This window comes from Mytilus edulis, chromosome 3 (genome assembly GCF_963676685.1).
Source record: "Mytilus edulis chromosome 3, xbMytEdul2.2, whole genome shotgun sequence".
Lineage (NCBI taxonomy): Eukaryota > Metazoa > Mollusca > Bivalvia > Mytilida > Mytilidae > Mytilus > Mytilus edulis.
This window is the reverse complement of record NC_092346.1, coordinates 28,300,256-28,320,252: the sequence shown is the minus strand read 5'-3', so window position 1 is coordinate 28,320,252 and position 19,997 is coordinate 28,300,256. Positions and strand designations below refer to the sequence as shown.

General features: G+C 31.8%; 2 protein-coding genes across 2 annotated transcripts in view; one reads left to right on the top strand and one right to left on the bottom strand.

Annotated features, from left to right (window-relative positions):
• LOC139516150 (nesprin-1-like) overlaps positions 1–19,997 on the top strand; it is a 246,966-nt gene that overhangs the window by 192,484 nt on the left and 34,485 nt on the right. The window contains exons 108-120 of the mRNA XM_071306037.1: positions 99–407; positions 1,422–2,018; positions 3,270–3,416; positions 5,360–5,524; positions 7,903–8,085; positions 8,836–9,345; positions 9,740–9,946; positions 10,232–10,504; positions 10,942–11,154; positions 11,480–11,581; positions 12,168–12,188; positions 13,619–13,765; positions 14,107–14,277. Coding sequence (XP_071162138.1) covers positions 99–407; positions 1,422–2,018; positions 3,270–3,416; positions 5,360–5,524; positions 7,903–8,085; positions 8,836–9,345; positions 9,740–9,946; positions 10,232–10,504; positions 10,942–11,154; positions 11,480–11,581; positions 12,168–12,188; positions 13,619–13,765; positions 14,107–14,277 — 3,045 coding nt within the window. The remainder of the gene's footprint in view (positions 1–98; positions 408–1,421; positions 2,019–3,269; positions 3,417–5,359; positions 5,525–7,902; positions 8,086–8,835; positions 9,346–9,739; positions 9,947–10,231; positions 10,505–10,941; positions 11,155–11,479; positions 11,582–12,167; positions 12,189–13,618; positions 13,766–14,106; positions 14,278–19,997) is intronic.
• Positions 15,700–19,729, bottom strand: LOC139518146 (piggyBac transposable element-derived protein 4-like). Its single transcript, XM_071309839.1, has 2 exons — positions 19,662–19,729; positions 15,700–17,433 (listed from the first exon to the last, which is right to left on the bottom strand). The coding sequence occupies exons 1-2, from the start codon at positions 19,727–19,729 to the stop codon at positions 15,759–15,761; spliced, it is 1,743 nt and encodes a 580-aa protein (XP_071165940.1). The 3' UTR covers positions 15,700–15,758.

Here is a 19,997-nt window from a genome sequence, read left to right as displayed (position 1 = left end):
CATTCTCAATTTTGAAACTAAAATTCATTGAAACTCTCAAGAACAAACTAGTGATATAGGAAGTAAATTAATACCAAATGCCTTTTTTTTCTCTCCAGAAAATATTGGAAGACATTGATAGCCACAAAGGCAAAGCTATGCTGGTAGAACAGAAACAGTCAGAACTGAAGTCTTTAACCGGCAAGGAGGAACCTGAGGCCGCTTTAGCCACTGAAATGTCCGAACTCCAACATATGGCTCGGCAGCAATGTGAAGAGTTACAGGAATCTATCATACAACAGGAACAATATGAATCAGACATACGTCATTTGTCGTCTGCTATAACAGAGGCTCAAGACAAGCTTCTCAGTGCTCCTGTACAGGCTGCAGATGTAAACACATTGAAGAAGCAGATTGCAGAGCATAATGTAAGTCATAGTTCATATTCATATTGCTAAATCATGTTGTGATGTAGAATTTATCTATTTATGAACCTGAATTATGGAATTTCACATTCTTATGTTTTGCATTGATTTTAATTTGGAAACACTGCTTTTTTTCAGAAATTTTCACATTTTTTAATCTTAAATGTAAACAATTATGAATATTTGAAATAAAGAATAGCTAGCCTATCAGATAAATAGAAAAGAGACCAACAAAAATTAGTGAAAAATTGAAGTTCCATAAGATATGTGAAATTTCATGTAGAAATTGGTAATAACTGTTGGTAGATTAAAGTTTATTTTGTATTTGTTTAGAATGTCAGTATCTTTTGAGTGTCATAAAATAAATGTTAAAGGGGTAAAAATAAGATGGGATCTCTTTCATCCCAGTATTCAAGTTTCCTTGTAAATTAATTACTGTGGATTCATTAATTTTCGTAGGTACCAAATTTCTTGGATTGAAGAAAACTTGCATTTTCTTGGATATTTGACTTCATAGCTTTGGCAAAGTTGTATACATTCCTTTAGAAAATTGTAATTCATTTACATTTAAATTCTTAGTTCCCCAGTACCTATGAAATCCATAAAAAATGATATCCAATGATTATTAATGAAACTACAGTAGTTGCCCTTTAAATAATATGATATTTTAGACTTCTAGAAGGAACTTGCCTGTTCTTTTACTTTTGAGTTTGCTGGAAAAAAATGGCATGTGCATGATTCTTTTAAAACTCCAACCACTGTGCATTATGACATTTAGTCTAATATTCTGAAATTACAGAACTTTAATTTTTGACTGCATGTGTCATCACATAAAGTCCAAACTAAATCTCTTTTTCATACAGCATTGTTCTATAGTTATTGATGTATTTATTAAAATTCTGCTGTAGTTGTTTGCAATTTAAAAGTACCTACTGCTAATTGGTATGCCAGTTCTTGTACATGTATCATATATAAAATATAGTCTGCATGTTGCTTTTATACATGTACTTATTTCAGGCTCTTGCGTTTCAAATTAAATCATACCAGGACAAAATCAATGACATTAACGAAAAAAGTAAACATTTAAGTGAAAGAAGTCTAGGAATGAGACCTGCAATGGTAGAAAAATTGTCACAAATGGGTTATCGCTATCCATCGTCCTTGCCCTCATTGAAGGTCACCGGAGAGGCTGATAGATCAGGACCTGATAGTGGTATCTTTGTTTCACACGAGGGTTCCTTGAATGCTACACAGAGATCTGTATCCGACGCAGATTTTTCATCATCAACCATGCGGTCAAGTAAATATGGACGCTCATCTGATAAAATGGGTCCCCGTCACGACGAACCAGGAAGTTTATCTGGTCGCTCTGATGACACAGATATCACAATAGAAAACTATCCTGGTCTGTTTGAAACCATGGATATGAGAAAACCAAGAGGTCAAGGTCACCAACAGAGAAGTAGGTCACCGTCACCCTTCACTGAAGAAAAAATGGCCAGACAACATCAAGAACCAGTTAAAATGTCATCACTCTCACAGCCAGGTCGTGCTGGTGGCATGAGTCTTCACCGGAATGTAGCTAGTCCAAGCTTGCAGCCTTTCTCTGAAATGGTAAATTGTTTATATGGAATCGTTTAGGGTTATTATAAAATGGATTTTGTTGCATGTGTTGTGAACTGAATGTTATGTGCATGCACTTTGAATGAAGTTTCTCTTTTTTCTGCATATTAGAATTCTCTCCTTATTAAAAGATAAAAGTGAAAGTTTCAAACATATTATTATACTTACAAAGATATTTAAATCTGGTAGAAAAACTACTATTTTTGACAAATGCGTAAATATTATTCACAATGTACAAGTAAGTGTAACCTTGAAAGCACAGTACAAAAATGTAATGAAACCATTTGGACTTTAAATTATCAAATTATTAACTTAAATTTTAAATTTGAAAGAAAAATCTGTTTTAGAATATTCTGTTACATTTTGGTTAATTATTCTTATTCATTTTGCTTGTTTTGAGTACTGGGGTCAATTTTACTTTTCAAATATTCCTTTCAAACAAATATTTTCTTTTTTGTTTTGTATTGTTATAAAATCATATTATGTCAATTGTTATGATAAATGCAGATTACAGAACAATTTAACATTTTAAAAGTTCATTTTCTCAAAGTATTGAAATGCAGCATTATTTTTACCGATATTTAGGTTAGTGCTTGTACACTGTGATAAAATTAAATCTGAAAAATTCATTAATTGAGAAGGAAATTATAACATAAAATGTAGAGGTAATTTGGTAACATTAATACTTTGGGAATAGGAATTTAGTTTTGTTTTTTTAAATTTGTAGGAAAATTATTACTTTATAGATAAAGCACTGTTTGTTGTGTGGTTTCATATGTAGGCTTGCTGTTTTGTGTTGCATTATTATTATAAACTAGAACAAACAACTTTAGTGTCATGACTTTGGTATTTTTTTTCAAACTATTGATGTTGATATGATGCAGCATGTTATACTGTTTGAGGATATATAGAAAAACTTTCCTTACATTTATGGGTGGAAAATATCAAAAAATTGCCCAGTTTGATAAAAAAAAAAAAAACTTTGAGAGAAATAGCAAACTTGCCTAGTTCGAAAGTTTCCTAAATTTTGTTGTGAAAAAAGCCAAACTTGCCCATGTAGCTCAATACATTTCTGGGTTTCTAGTGGAAAAAGAGCAAAAATTGCCCTTTCCCATCTTTTCCTAGATTTTATTGTCCTTGAAAGTTCATGGGAAGGGAAAGTATTCTATAACATTTAAAAACAAATATTGTATGTACTACACAAAGTTGTTTGTTCTGACTTTTGGTGCTTGTTATATCCAGGAGGTCTCAGCTAGTGTACCTAATCTGCTACAGCCAGAATTACACGGTCCTCCAAGAGAAAGAAGTGCATCATTTGGTGCCAAATTAAGACCGAAATTAGGAGAATTAGCTCTGCTGAATACCTCTTGGAATACTCTTCAACATCAGGTACTGGACACATAGTCACATTTTATTTTGTATCATCTTAATTATCTGGAGTTTTATTCACTGTTTCAGAATCTAAAGCATTGTGGGTAATTTTATTGTGTATACCCTAAATTTAAAATAGTGTCATGTCATTGGTTGAATTCCCCATGACCTGAGTGTAAGCCAATGACAATGCTTTGGTTGAACATTTCAGAAAATATTACCCAGAATACTTTAAATTCTGAAATAGTGAGTTAAATGTAGGTATTTTGTTGTAAATGGAACACTGAAGTTTGGCACTTAACTTTCACTTATATATTGGAAATATTTGTGATACATATGTATACATGCACATTAATTTGAAAATTATCACTCGTTAAAATTACTTTCATATATTTAAAAATAAATAAACAATGAAGACAATTTTTGTTATTATACAAATACATGATCATTATTTTGTAAATTATCACCAGTTGAAAATACTTTTAAAAACTTGAAGCTAGATAAACAAACTACTGTGTGAGAACATGCTGATAGGTGATCATCGCTGCATTTCTTTTCATCCATTATTTGTATCCATAACATAATTTGAATAGATTTGTAGCTTTGGTATTTGTGGCTTTAGAATATTACAAATAAACTCATTTAAAATTCACAGCACATCATTTAATTTGGACTAAAAAACCTGCTTTTAATAGGGCAGTAGCCATAGTTGAATAGTTGAATAAAAGTGACATGTTCTACTAATTTTGTCTTATCAAAGACTTTTTGTAACATACTGCACTACACACCTGACAAAGGTTTAAAAACTTTATCATTTGTAAGCACAAATTTTGTAAACATCAAATTTTATCAAAGCAAATTTATATAAGCGTTATTGATAAGGTGAAAATATACAAACCTTGCAGATTTTCTTTTTAAATAATATCTAGTGGTTCTTGCATAGGAACTGGCCCCTTTCCAAATTTCTTTTGATAAAATATCTCTCCTTTTCTGATAGTTAAGCAAATATCCTAATTGAAACATTGATTTTTTTTCAAATGTTACTATTAAATTAAATTCATAATTGACTTAATTTAGTAGGATTTACCAAAATTTGTTTTTTCCCCCAATTCAATAAAATAAAGTTTATGTATTTTCATCATGGAATAAGACTTAGTCTAATCATTGATATTTCCATAAAGCTTATAACACTAAATAAATTAAAGACCAATTATTCAGCCGCATAAATAAACCTTTTTCAATTTATTCATCCTTGAAGTGTAGAAGTTTAGATTCAGCAGTATGAACGTTATTCCTATTACTGTTCATTAAGAAAGAAAACGACATAATGGTACTTTTTTGGCATGACACGAGGGTGATGAATACGTATACCTGGGGAAGTTGCCAAGGTCTGGCCAGGTTTACGCTGATTATAAATTCAACCCCGTCAAATGACTTAATGTTCACTATAAATGTTTTTTTCACTCTTGAAATAACGCCAGTCAAGTATATATATTGATCTATTAATATACAACTATGGTAATTTCAAAAATTTATATCTATATGGTCGTCCCATTAACCTGTACATTCTGGAGTATATCTCGTTCATTTAACAACATTGTATTTGAGATATGCCGACTTTAAAGAAAGGGAGTTTAATTCTACTTGTGATATGATTATTATAGAGAGGAAAATTGACTAGCTTGTTCTAAATCATTACGTACAATGGGATTTTGATTGTGAAAGAAAAATCATTAAATTTGTTTAAATTTTTTCTAATGGCGTAATTTATGTCTTAGCGTATGCTTTAAAACACAATAGACTTTTATGATGGATAAATTTTCTATAGCATGAGCCAACAATATAAATACATCACCTGGGATTATAAATATTAAATAAACATGCTAAGCACATTCCAAAATAAGGTCAATAAACCGAACAGTGCATCTGCAGTTTATAGAGCTAAACTTGTTTCCCAACAGCTCGGAGCCAGAGAACATGAACTCCAGGTGGCGCTACAGAAACAGGAGAGGTATCAGCAATCGGTGCAGGACGTAACACTAAAAATGGAGAGGACGCAGAGTAAATTGGCAAGGACTTATCCCTCGTCTCTGGCTGATCTGGACAAACAGCTTAAAGACTATAAGGTAAGAAAATTACTTAAAATCAATGTAAGTTGGTAATTTTTTGGGGGGGAGGGGAGAAGGGGGGTGATATGAAAAAAAATATGTTTTGGTTGGTTCAGGAAAATATTTTTTGATGAAAAATAGAATTATTTTTTTTTTTTTTAAATTCATTCCTTTTGAGTCAAGCAGATTTCTTGGTATTCTATTTCGTAGGGGATTAGGCAATAGATAAAGAAAAAACTTTGAATGATTTTTTTTTTTTTTAAGAAATGTAAATCTTTAAAATGAGTCCCTACATTGACAAAATGGAATTCGTTAAAAAGATCACATGAAAAAGTTCAGCCCAATGTTAAGAATATAAAATTTAAAACCAAATCTTGTTTAAAGTTGTTGTAAAAATTTATAAAAAAGTCTTTCTTCAGTCATTATAAAAATATCTCTAAAATTTTTAATTTTAATATAGAAAAGTTACATTACTGTTCCGTATTATGAAAGAATCTATTGTTTCATGTTTAATGTTATTGTTTCATTTAAAGAATGTAGTAATTGTTACTTTTCAATAAATTTAAATTTTAAAACTTAAAATATATTCTTAAAAAGTCATGTCCGGACAAGCATATCAAAAACATATTTTCACTTTTAAATTTCCAATACACTACATCTAAAAATGTGTATTGGGTTTATTGATATGAAGTGGGCCAAAACATACCCTTCAATGTTCAGGGTGGTATAATTTGAATGAGGATCACTTGTTCCATTGTTTTATGACGGACGCAGATGATACGATACCCTAAATCTGATAATTGGTCGTCTGTCATTGTGTTTAAATATCGGTTTAAATGCTAAATATATATTTTTATTTGTAACTCTTAAAAGTACTTTTAAATACTTCAAATAATTGTGATATGAATTTAAGAAATTTTGTCAATATTTATTTTGGATTTTGAAGGATGTCATAAGCTTATTGTAAAATCAATGTTTCTGTCACATTGTAAAGATTGTTATATTTCTTTACATTTAAATTCAGGAAAGAAGGGAATTATTGAAATAAATGTTCTTGGTGAATTTCTATGTAAATGGGTTTTTGATGAAAATAAATGTTTGTGTCATTTTTCATCGCTTGAAGTCATTACATGTTTTTTTAAACGGAACTTATTTTTCTGCAAATGAGATTTTTTCTTCTAAAATTACATGTCTTATATATATTCTGAATGTGTAAAATATATTAACTTAGAAAGGTGAATAATTGCATTTTAAAATTAAGTGAACCTCATATTTTTGACCTTGGATTTTTTTTAATTTCTAAGTGAAAGGTTAATTACCGGTACTTTGCACTGCTTTATAACTATCAGTATGGTTTGAAAAATGATTTTAACTTTTCCCTGATAAACAGATTTTTTTTAAATTTTAATACATGCATATTGATTAGTGGTATGTTTAGAACTTATTAAAGCCAGGTATAATCAATTTTACCTCTTACTATTCAACTTACTTTTACTGAATATGATAGAGATGACATTTACAATAATTAATTACACTTTTACTGGCCTACATGTAAGGGATGGAATCAATGTAACAATTTGATAAAATTTGTGCAAGGAAATTAATATGAAAAGAAGATGTGGTATGATTGCCAATGAGACAACTCTTCACAAGAGACCAAATGATACAAAAATTAACATCTACAGGTCACCTCAATGAGCAAAGTCAATACTGCAAATTCAGCTGTAAAAGGCCCTGAAATGGCAAATGTAAAACAATTCATATGAGAGAAACTAACAACCTAATTAATGTACAAATAAATGAACAAAAACACAAAATGTAACACAGCAACAAATGACAACCACTGAATTATAGGGTCCTGACTTTGGACAGGCACATACAGAAAGTGGTAGGGTTAAACATGTTAGCGGGTGCCAAAACCTCCCTTTATCCTGCGCTATTTTAGTTTACCTGGTTACCTGCCTTCATTGAAGCACATTGTTATTATTATTTTATAGATTTGTCTCCACCTTTGAAAATACACGACCAATTTGAACCAGACTTGACAGGAATAAGTCCTTTATATTGCTTTCTCATTTTATTCAAATCAAATTGAAAAATATGGCTGCACGGGTCAAGTATCAATTTCATTGATCAGTACCCAAATCTTAATCTCCTTAACCTTGAAAATCTTTTAAAACATTTTGGAACAATGATTTTTTTGTGACCCTTATAAAGATTCCTCATTTTGTACTGTTAGATTCTGTGGCAATTATAGATGGCAATGTCCATGGTAACTAAAATTGTCATTGTTTTCTCTGAATTTTTCTTAGTCCTCATGTCCAGCAAAAATGTTGCAAACTGAAGAATTAACTATTCTTTTATTAAGATATTCATTTGAGAGTCTATTTTTACAGGAATCCTTGATAGATATAGAGTCTTTAAGAGAGGACATTGCCAGAGTAAGGGAGAGAGGGAGACAAATTGTGGAGATATCAGACCCAGAGGGCTATAACACCATGCAGGCCACCCTTACCATGCTCACAGACAGGGTAGATAATCTACAAACCTTAGCTGAAACAAAGGGCAAACAACTCCAGGTTAGAATTTTTTTTTATCAAACTATTTTAAGTGTGTTAAAATAGACTTTGATTGATTGTACATGTAAAATTGAGAAAGGAAATGGGGAATGTGTCAAAGCGACAACTCTCGTGATCGTATAAGTTGTAGTTGCGTTGTGTTTTGAATAGAGAAAAAGACATCTATACAAATGGATGATTTAATGCTGGTAAGATACAATGACGTTAATACATAGCAACCATGACGTTACATATAGAGAGCGGTAACGCGTATAAGTACATGTATGAATCCCGCGTAATGTGATTGTCTCTATTTGTCCTCGACACAACAACCCGACCATCATTTCTGCTGTAAGGTTAAAAAGTACATGGCTAATTAATATAAAGATTATTAATTTAAAAGAGTTTATATCCAAACAAATAACTATTTATTGAAAATTACTGTAAGAATGAGCAAAAGGAAAATGAAATGAACGTACCTTCTTGGAATATATTTCTGTTATTCTGTTTGAATGAGATATAAAAGCTCACACCACACACACACAAAAGAAAATACTCATAGGGATATATTAATGCTATACTTTTATCCTTAGTTGCTGCATGTTTATGGAAGGAAAATGCTAGGCATGATAATTCACAGGTTCCAATATTTCTGGAATGAAGAAAGATGATTGGTTGGTCAGTTTTTGGATTCATGAAATTGTACTTTGCCCATATCAAGTAAAATATCCATTTTGTTTAAAAAAATTACATTCTTGCTTTTTTTTATAGAATGCTGTAAAGGATAAAGAAAAGCATGACATCTCATTGACTGCTTATAAAAAGCACCTGAAAGACCTTGAAGACTGGGTAGAAGAAATGAAGATCAGACAAGCTGCCACACCCTTACCAACCGACAGTGTTCAGTCTCTTCGTCAATATCTCCATGACAACCAGACATTGCAGGAAGAATTGAACAATCGTCTGCAAGTGGTGTCTGATCTTGCTGTGCAGTGTGATGCTTTATGTGAGAGGGAAACACCAGCAAAGGCCGACAAATTACGATCTCAATTAACGAATCTTCAAACACAGCTTGGAAATCTTAAACTTTCTGCCATCGAAAAACAAGGCCCAATTAGGGCTGCTATCAAAGAAAGTGAAAAGCGACATAAAGAAATGGATGAATATGAAAAGAAAGTTAAGAAATTGCAAAACTGGGTGGTTGACACTAAACAATTAGCCATGGTACCTCCAAAAATAGAAACCCTCATTTTACCAGAAAATCGACAGAGCCTTCAAAAGGTATGCTGATTAAGTCCCAAAAACTGTTTGCTGTCTTATTGGTTATTTAAACAATTTGGTTAATTTTCAATTTTCAATTTGTTTATTGTCCTGTAAAATTTTATATTTCTTTTTATTGCAAATTGTAGATATTTAAATGATAAGTAAAATTGATTTCGTTATTTATAACCTAAATTTCAAGGGATGTTCTGTTGACATCTTCAATGGCTTTAAAAAAAAAAATTAAACATTCTCACACAAGTGAATAATAATATAGTCGCAGAGTTTTAGATTTGATGTTTATAGCAAATAAAACAGTTAGTAGATGTCCTTTTGTTCATAAAATTATAAATACTCTCTGTTATTAAAATACATTCATTAAAATTAAGTAATAATAATATTTACATTTTTGTAGCAACTTAAATCAGATTTATCAGAACATCGACAATTGGTGAAACAACTTTCTACTGATGCCCCATCATATCAAAGTAGGGGGCCAGAACTGCCAATAGCACCACCTATCAGTGAAGAAGAACTGGTTCACAGATGGCAAGAACTTAATGATGAGCTTAACCAGAAAAAGGAACAGTTAGAAGACCTATTGAGAGGCAGAGGACATTTGGTAATTTAAGCTTTATGATGAAATCAAGAAATGAAGTCTGAATTGTAGATTATTTGTGTTTCTTAAATTACAAAATATTATTATAGCATAGATACTAAAACTAACTTTGGCAACTTGATGAAATTATTACATAATTTTTTTTTATTCAAAGCAACAATTTCTAAAAGGCTTAATCATCTGGAAAATTTGTCTATTAAAAAGACTTTTAAGTCTTCATTGGATGATTTCTGTATTTATTCAAGCTTGAAAAAGATATTTTTATTAATTTGTAAATTTTGTCTTTAGGAGCCTAGAAGTAGTTATAGTTGGTTGTCACCATCTGATCCTCAAGGTCAACTGAATGACATCAGACATAACCTTGATGAACTCAATAACCTTTGGCAGCAGCTCAATACTCAGGTAGATGACAAACAGTTGAGATTGGACCAAGTATTAGATTATCAACAAAAGTACCAGGATGCATTGCAAAATATCTCACAATGGCTGGATCTGGCTGAGCAGAAGATACTGTCTCCAGACAGTGATAAAGACTCTCAGCAGAAACTTAGAGAAAATGAGGTAATATATATTTTACATACTAGTACTTTGTTTACACGAGGAACATACTTTTAGGAAAATTAATTGGGTGGTTTTGTTTATGTTGTATGCCTATCAAGCAAAGCACTAAATAATGGACAATAAAGAGCTATGTTTTGAAAACCTTGATTATTATGATTTCAGTCTTTTAGTCTAACTTATAATCTATTTTTAATAACCTTTGATTCTGTTATTTTGGATTCTTAATTGAGTATTTTAGTTAACTTTAAAATTTCAAAGTCCCTTAGTATAGAATTGATTTACTAACTTTAAAAAAATATGTTAAGCAAACGAAAATCAATCTTTCAAGGAATTTCAAAATGTATCATGTGGTGCTTGCAGTCACAGTTACAGTGGTTAACAGTTGTTTCGAAATACTACTATTTGTAAGATTAAAAAAACATAATTTTGTTTTGCAGGCCTTACAAAGAGACATTAAATCTCTTCAAAATGAAATATCTGCAATGGCTAGGAATTCTCAGGACCTATTGACCTCAACAAATAGAGAATCTCAGGAACTGGTCACTTGTAGCTTGTCTAACCTAAATGAGAGGGTCCAGATGTTAGAAAACCAGGCTCAACTCCAAGGGGAGAAACTCAGGCAGGCTGATCGGAAATGGAAAGAATACAGAGTAATTTTTTTCTTCATTTTTCTAAGAATATTTTGATACAGATTGTATGAAATTATTATTTCTGTTGATTAGACCCTTTGCATAATCCAGAAGGACTACATTTAAATTTTCAGTGAAGTTCATAGGATATCGGATGACTTTCTGTATGGTACTGTATTGGTACAAGTAATTTTAAAGTTTTTTTATTTAATTTTTTTTTATATTAAGAAGAGGTGAAATGCAAAATAGAAAATAAATCATTACAAATTTAAAACTCATTCTTATTTTGTTTGATATGGTTATAGGTTATAAGGTCATTTTACTCAAACTTGATTTTTGTTTAAAGGATGAAGTTCAAAGTTTACAGAGGAAGTTGGCTGAAATCAGATCTGCCATGGCAACACAGAGTCCGTCTGCTTCACTAGACGAACTTGTTTCGCACATGCAGGTATGGTGTATTGTCTGAAAAAATCTGAAAAGATTCAGTGAAAAATGAGAAATACTTTTCAAAAAATTTTATGATAATTTCTAAAGAAAATTTATGTTTTAGTAAAATTAACATGAAGAAAGGGAGATTATAGAGTATTAAATTTGTAAGCACAATTTCTTGATGAATGTTTCAATGCATTTACTCATTATTCAAAATTGTATATACTGGCTTATAAACTAGCTTAAAAAAAGGTCTTTTTCAGGATGAGAATTATTTTTTTTATGGATATCTTATTTTCTTATATTTTTTTTTATGTACATGTAGCCCTCATGAAATTAAAATCTTTTACAGTTAATTTTAGTTCTCGCTAGCATGACATTCTAACATGTGATTCATGGCATATGAACTTAGCATGCCTCTTATCAATAATAACAGAACTAAGAAATAGTGGAATTTGTACTTTTAAAGTCCTTATATTGTCTGCATTTTGTTTTTTAATAATATATTGAAGTTGTTTGCAATAGATAATTAGTGATTGAACTCTTAGTATAATCCTTATGATTTTATTTTACAATCTAACAAATTATGTATGATTTTGTATTAGGATGCAATTTTTCGTACACAGGTAATTTTAGAATCAATGTTGTCACCATTTTTTGAGCAATTCTTGCCATTTCACTTCTTAAGCTTGCAACAGTTTTTTCCTCTAAAAGGTATGCAAGAAAGAAAAAAACATCAGACATACCTATAAGAAACTATTAATTTGGCATGATAAGACCATATAGGAAATCGCAATAAAAAAATGAATAAAGAGAAGCTACATAGATGTTTTTTTGTAAGATGACAAGGCTATGCTCAATTTTGAAAAAGATAAACACTAGACATCCAAATTTGCATGTTACCTCCCTGATAGCAAATTTGTTGTTTAACCTAGTGCATGCAATAAATATGAAGTAAAACAATAGAAAACTTACTGTATTGAGGGTCATACCATGTATTTTCAATCACCTTCAAATTATGAAAGGAGCTATTCCAACAATTGAAAAAATTGTCTGCAAATTTCTGGTTTTAATTCATGTGAAGTCAAAAGAAGTTAAAGAGACACATTTTTCATCTAAGCAAATTAGATTTTCACATCTAGCAAATCTTTAAACATCATGTAACAATCTGAAACAGTTTCAGGTTTGAAAATTAACCAAAATATAGTGACTGTAGAGTTGTCTTTCATGTTAATCAAATACTTTTTGCCAACTGGTATTTTTTATTTCTCAGTTTGGCTTTTCACACATCTGCAGCTAGCATGGTTTCAGAATTCTCTTGTTTTGTTTGAGTGCACAAAAGCATGATACCATTCCCTTGTTACAGAAACAATAATGCAAGAGGATAAGGAATTTCCCAGAAAGAATATATAGCAAAAATACTTTGTTGGTCCTTCTATTTACTTTCTCATCAGCTGTCCCCATTTGGTGTCCATGTCCATCATCACTGGTGATTTAAAATAAGGTTAATGAACAAATGTCAAATGGCCAAACTTTATCAATATGTTTATCAAGACAAACCCTAGCTAAAGCATAGATAGTGACTGCATGTACGATTATCTCCCTTCCATTGTAAATGTTAGTCTTAATTGTTGCAATAGAATATTGTTGCTTTAGCACATTTTTATTTTGCAATAATGGAAGTTATTCAATTTCTGTTGTAATATGGTTGTAAAACTAAATATTTTGCTATCTGTGTCAGTAGAAATTCTTGATTTGCAAACATAGGAAACCACAAAACTTTCAGTCATATTGTTGGGGGGGCGGGGGGGGGGGGGGGGGGGGAATGGCAAAAAGGTCAATTATTACACACAAATTTAGATAGGATTTTGAAAGAGAATTTAATTAATTTTAGAGGTCAAATGTTCAAAATTGAAAGTAAACATTCATTTTGACATTGAAAAACAATCTTAGATTTTTAATTCAAGAAATTAAAATTTAACAAATTAAAAATTATATTAACAATCTAATGTTAATTAATTTCTGTAAAGTAATTGCAATTATGAATTTCTTTTAGAAAATGGAGGCCCAGTTGAAGACTTGTGAAGGACAATTAAGAGATCTACGACAAAGAGGTGAAGAGTTATCTGTTGTTGCTCCAAAGATGATTAATCCCACAGAAATCAAAGCATTACAGACTAGTTATATGGAACTGCAACAAAAGGTTACATTTTATTCATTTGATGTCCCAGCCTCTTTTTGAAAATCCTGAATCCACTTGTATTTAATATCGTTAAGTTAACTTATTAAACATTTATGAGAAGAGGTACCATGCTTAAGGAATTAGCTGTTTCAAAATCTAATGCATTCTGGGTAATATTTTCAAAATGTTGTAATTAGCTTATTATGTCCTACACAATGGGATTTCAACCAATGAAGTGACATCCTGATATGATTTTTGTTTTATGATAATTAGATGATAAAATTTACCAATAATGATCAATAATGATTCTGAAACTGTGAATTTGGAAAATGACTTATATCTAAATTTTGTATTTATTTCAGGTGATGGACAAGAAAGCTGACATACTGCAGTCTGTGTCAGTGCAAGATCAGTATGAGAAACTGCTTCAGGATTATGCTGAGTTCCTGGAAACAGCCAATGAAAAACTGAAAACTGAAACTGTTAACGTCAAGGACCTTCATCAAATCAAACAACAGCTGGCTGCACATAAAGTATGTAGAAATTATATAGATGAGTGTTGTAAAAGGGGGCCCTGAAGGGGGTGGATATTCTTTTATTTATTTAGCTTGAACCGAGTATTTTTTATATATTTGCACAAAACATGTAAACAGCACTTGTTCAGCACAATATATTTCAAGTAAAAACTAACAAAACACATTGCCCTGTAACAGTTTTTTACCATCATCCCATAATGATATGGAAAAACTTTTAAAAATATAGTTATTTCAAAAAATTTAAGAAAACAAAACATTTCAAATTTTTACAGCATAATGTGTGTACACAACATTCCTTGAAATGGTAATAATCAAACTCACATTTTACTCCAATTTACTCTTAACACTTTCAGTACGGAATTGTTTTTTTTGGCGCGTTCGTATAGCCGGAGATTTATTAGCACGAGCAGTTTCGTGGCCGGGATTAATTTGACATGTGCTCATAAAAAAATCGCCTCGGAACTTCAAACAGCAATTACCGCTATTTGAGATCGATTTTCGTTAAAATATTTTAAGGTTAAGTCGTACCCTACTTGTTTTGAGTTGTGGTGTGGTTAGAGCGATATGAAACGGAAGAAATATCAACAGTTTAGGTCTATGACGAACGAGTTTTTTTTTTTATAACTGAATGTTTACAAATACATGTCTGCGAAGGGGAGAGTTTCTTCTGACCGTTCCCTTTCTGAGATATTTACTTACGTTCTATGTTTCATTTTGTTTCAAAGAATAAGATGAAATGTCTATGACAACACCATAACTGATTGGGAAGACGATAAACGACCGACAACACGAGAATTACCAGCGATTGAAATCCGCCATTTGCAAAGCGTCGTTCATGTCAACAACAATTAAAGAGAGATAACTCAATTGTAATTTGGCGGACGACAACTCTTTTTAAATACGTTGCCGTATGTTTTTAAGTAACTTGGGTAAAACAGAATTTCTTGTTACGGTTCTATGACAAATAAAAATTTGTACTTGTTCAATGATTAAACAAATAATCTCTGTACTTGTCAAAGTAAATTACCTTCCTTGAAAATATTCATTTCAAACTAAGTAACAGGCATGCAACCTAATAGCAATTTAAGCAGATAAAAATAAAATACTTTAAAAAAAATCAAAATCAAATGAACAATTAGATATTTGACCAAAAAATAATATTATTTTGATTTAATTTTTAAACTGCTATAAGGTTATGTAACAAACAAAAATAACAGTTTTAAATTTTTTTGTTACTTGCCTCTTTTCAAGTCTTTAATTTTTTTTTCATTGTCCAGTTAACTACTATTTGTTGTCCTGATCTCTCTATAAAATTCCTTCTTTATTTTAAAATGTCTCTTGATACCATCTTTTTAAATATATCCTTCATCAGTTATTCTTTAGTTTTGTTCATAGTTTATAAATAAATAAATTCGCAAATTGAAACGGTAAAGTCAATAAATTCAAAATTGTCTGGAACTAACAACACAGCTATAACACTAACAGTAATTTTTAACAGAATGGAACACCGTGAAACACTCTGGGAGACAGAGGTGCTTTCCACAATCTAGACAGCCAAATTTTGTTTGTCTACGCGTCTCTTGTTGATTGTTTTTCACTCTCATGTGACAGACATGGCACCAACTTTTATTTCCAAAGGAACCTGGCAAGTGTCTCTGTGTAAGACGGTCATCAACCGGGACAAGTGATGGGCGGCCTTTACGAACAGAACCACCTGTATATCCAGCTATCAGTCCTGCTGCTACTGCCTTGGAAAACTTCAAAAAGGTTGTTGGTCTCTTACCAGGGCCTGGTTGATGATGAGGAGAAGCCAGAAAAAGCCTAAAGGCATCAAATTTCAACATTTCTATCATTGTGAAGAAAATCCTTTTAGGCCATTTCAGTGTTTTGTGTTGGAAAACATAGTACTGGATGTACTGGTCAGCCCTATCAACTCCTCCCATGTACTGTGTGTAATCAGAGATCATCTGTGGACATGGTATCTCTTGTCGTGGAAAAATACCATCTGCTTGTTGCACATTCCTCTGCACTGCACCTACTGAGAAATCGTGTATGCTTGAAATTAAGTTTACATTTTTTTTGTCCTTCCATACAACAGCAGCCACTGCATCTTTCTGTCTAAACTGCATGTCCCCACGATTAATTACACCTTCAGGGTTTTTCTTCATAATATCTTTAGGAAGCTCTCTCCTATTCATTCTTACAGTCCCACATGCAGCAGTGTTAGAATGTTCAAACAAGTCTGTAAATAAGGTGGGAGAAGTGAAATAGTTGTCCATATAAATATGGTACCCTTGCCCTATAACATTTGCCTTTTCAATACAATTTTTGACTACACGGTTTGCCAGACCATGAGCTGCGACACCATTTATCCTCCCACTGTATACCTGACAGAAGGAAACATATCCTGTATTAGCTTCAGCTATCGCCCACATTTTTATTCCCCATTTGGTAGGCTTGGCTGGCATATACTGCTTAAAAGACAGTCGTCCTTTCCATGGAACCATCACCTCATCAACTGATAGTTGCCTTTTAGGGATATACTGGTTTACCATAGAATCTGTGAACATATTCATTAACGATTCAATTTTGTATAATTTAGAATAATTGGGATCCCCTGGCTGTGGGGCTTGCTCACTATTTGAAAAATGGATGTACCGCATAATTTGCATATAGCGATCCCTTTTCATGACTTTACTGAAGTACGGGGTCTCCAGCATAACATCTGTGCTCCAGTAGGATTTTATATCTGGTTTTACATTGATTCCCATCAAGAAACATAAACCTAGAAAAGCCTTCATTTCTTCAACAGTTGGTGTAACCCATGGGGATTTATTTTCATCAGGATGATCACGAATTTGTTTATTGGCATACCTTTCTGTCTCCTGTATGATGTATTGCAAAATGGCATTGGTAAACAGCAATGAGAAAAAATCCACGGGCTCTTTATCTGGATCTAAAACTGTGGTAGGACCAGTATTTCCACGTGGTAAAAATATGTGTGGTAATCCCCTCTCATAATAATTAAAATTTTCATGCCACCCATCAGCTTCAGCAGGACGGTCACCAGCTTCATCAACAACAAGGGGTTCATTTTCATGGCCCAAGACCACAATTAATGACCCCGCTTTTCGTTGTCCACGAATATAGTTCCTTTTAATTAGAGTGTATTTTTCCTTAATTTTTTTTCTTTCCTTTCCTCACTCATTCCTTAAATCTTTTTGGGTGGAAATGAAAGAAGAGAGGTCAAATAAATTTTTGGAGGTTGTATTTTAACTGATTTTGATATGGAATGAGTGATTAGGTCAAGTGCAAAAAGGTGATATTTACAGTTTTCGGAACATCTCTTGACTTGTCAATAGGGGTATGGATGTGTATTGGCTAAATTTGTAAAAGTGATTGCTTCAATCTTTCTGAATTTTGGATATATATTTGGACTAGGACAATACATTACACACACAAAAAATTGGACAAAAGTGCATGGTGCAATTTTTTTAATGATGCAAAAGGTTATAAAGAACTGATAGAGGAATTAATTGTGGTCTGTGGCCTAAGAGGTGCATTTCAGCAAATTTAGAATTTTTACTTTGGCATCTTTTCTGAATGATCTATTGGTATTGATTTGTCAAACTATATGAGAAGAAATGATTTTCACTTTCATTTGATAGAAATTTTGTGAAAAAGTCACTTTTCAGGTTAAATGCCTAAAATGTAGCTTTTTCACTTTTTTCACTATTTTTTCAAAAACAGCATGCTTAATTTCTCTCTGACAGTTTTTTTCTGATATCTATTTGTGTTTGTGGTATTTATTTCAGTTGTTTAACTTATTTGTGAACTCTGAACACAAAAAAAAGTAGATAAAAACATAAAAAGAGTGCAAAATGTGCTGTTTTAATAGTCTAAGTCTAACGGTCAGTATACGCAGCAGGTGAAATGTGAAGTTCTATGCACTTAAAAGTTGTATTCCAAAACAGATTGCACTGAACCTACATCAAAAACACTTATTACTGGTTGCTTAACCATTTCTGTTTCACAGACTACCTTTACTTTCTTCTGTTGGATAGCTAGTGGTTTAAATATTGGCCTTTTGAGGCTGACATTTCATTCAGTTTTTAAACAGTAAAGTTAATAAACTTTGCATCAGACCATACTGTCTGCATATATAATTGAAAGTGACAGTCTTGTTACATCCAGGCTCCATGTTTTATCATATCTGAGCACAGATTTTAGCAAAAAGAAGTATATCTCCATCTCCCATATCATTTATATGCTTTTAAATATGCAAATGTGGGGAACGGCCTAAACTGGCAATCTGTTTTTTTAAGCATAACATTGCTAAAGACCATTTTATCCACATGTGTTATGCTATTTGAAACTTATATTTCCATCAAAAGTACATTTATAACCTGTTAAAGTTTGTTTGATAACTTAACAACTTCAGAAAATTGTGGTAAGTGAAAAATATTACATTTGATATAAGGCCTCACCCTAATTGAAAACCTCTATTTTTTGGCACAGGCTCATATAAAATTAACTTCTGGCCATTTTGCATAAGTCTGATACATGAAATATGCTTTCTGTTGCTTTAAATAGATGTTAACTTATACATAGAGACATTAAAAAGTGTTAGTTTTGGTATCTTTTGGTTTTTAGAAGCTCAAATTTGATAGTTTTAATTGTTCTAATTCAACGCCACAATTCAGCACCCAAAATTCAGATATAAAAAATGCCACATTTTTTTTATTTGGTATCATATGGCTTTGAAACTTTGTAACCTGTTTTATAATATACTAAGCTTGAATCATGCCAAGTTTTATTAGAATTGGTCAAGTTTTAGGCCCCTAATAGGCCCAAGACCACAATTAATGACCCCGCTTTTCGTTGTCCACGAATATAGTTCCTTTTAATTAGAGTGTATTTTTCCTTAATTTTTTTTCTTTCCTTTCCTCACTCATTCCTTAAATCTTTTTGGGTGGAAATGAAAGAAGAGAGGTCAAATAAATTTTTGGAGGTTGTATTTTAACTGATTTTGATATGGAATGAGTGATTAGGTCAAGTGCAAAAAGGTGATATTTACAGTTTTCGGAACATCTCTTGACTTGTCAATAGGGGTATGGATGTGTATTGGCTAAATTTGTAAAAGTGATTGCTTCAATCTTTCTGAATTTTGGATATATATTTGGACTAGGACAATACATTACACACACAAAAAATTGGACAAAAGTGCATGGTGCAATTTTTTTAATGATGCAAAAGGTTATAAAGAACTGATAGAGGAATTAATTGTGGTCTGTGGCCCAGAAAAATCATTTTCACTTTCATTTTCATTATCAACAACATCTAATTCACCTATCCCAATTTGTGCAAGCCTATCATTGTACCGCTGTGCAGCTGCATCAACTTCATTTTGCGAAAATCCGTCAAATTCTTCATCCGAAGATTCAGACATTTTTTTTATTTTCACCCAGACGACAATACTACGTTTTTCACAACTATTTTACTATGGAACCGCCTTTTAGCCTAGAAAAATTTGATTGGCTGCACAAAAATATGGATTTCCTTATTTGGGAGAACACCTGCACATCGTGTGAAATTTATTTGTCGGCAAAAACCGTAAACTTCCGATCGTCAACAGAGCGTAAATCAACAACATGCAAAGATGTTACATAAAGAGACAGCCATTACCGGCTTATCTTATTTATTAAACAGTCCTAAGT

What these genes read in the sequence shown, in the direction of transcription:
- LOC139518146 (XM_071309839.1), bottom strand. Translation starts at nt 19,729, where the DNA reads ATGTCTGAATCTTCGGATGAAGAATTTGACGGATTTTCGCAAAATGAA. An exon ending in GTTGATGCAGCTGCACAGCG is followed by an intron (nt 17,434 to 19,661) that starts GTACAATGATAG and finishes TCTAATTAAAAG; the next exon opens with GAACTATATTCGTGGACAAC.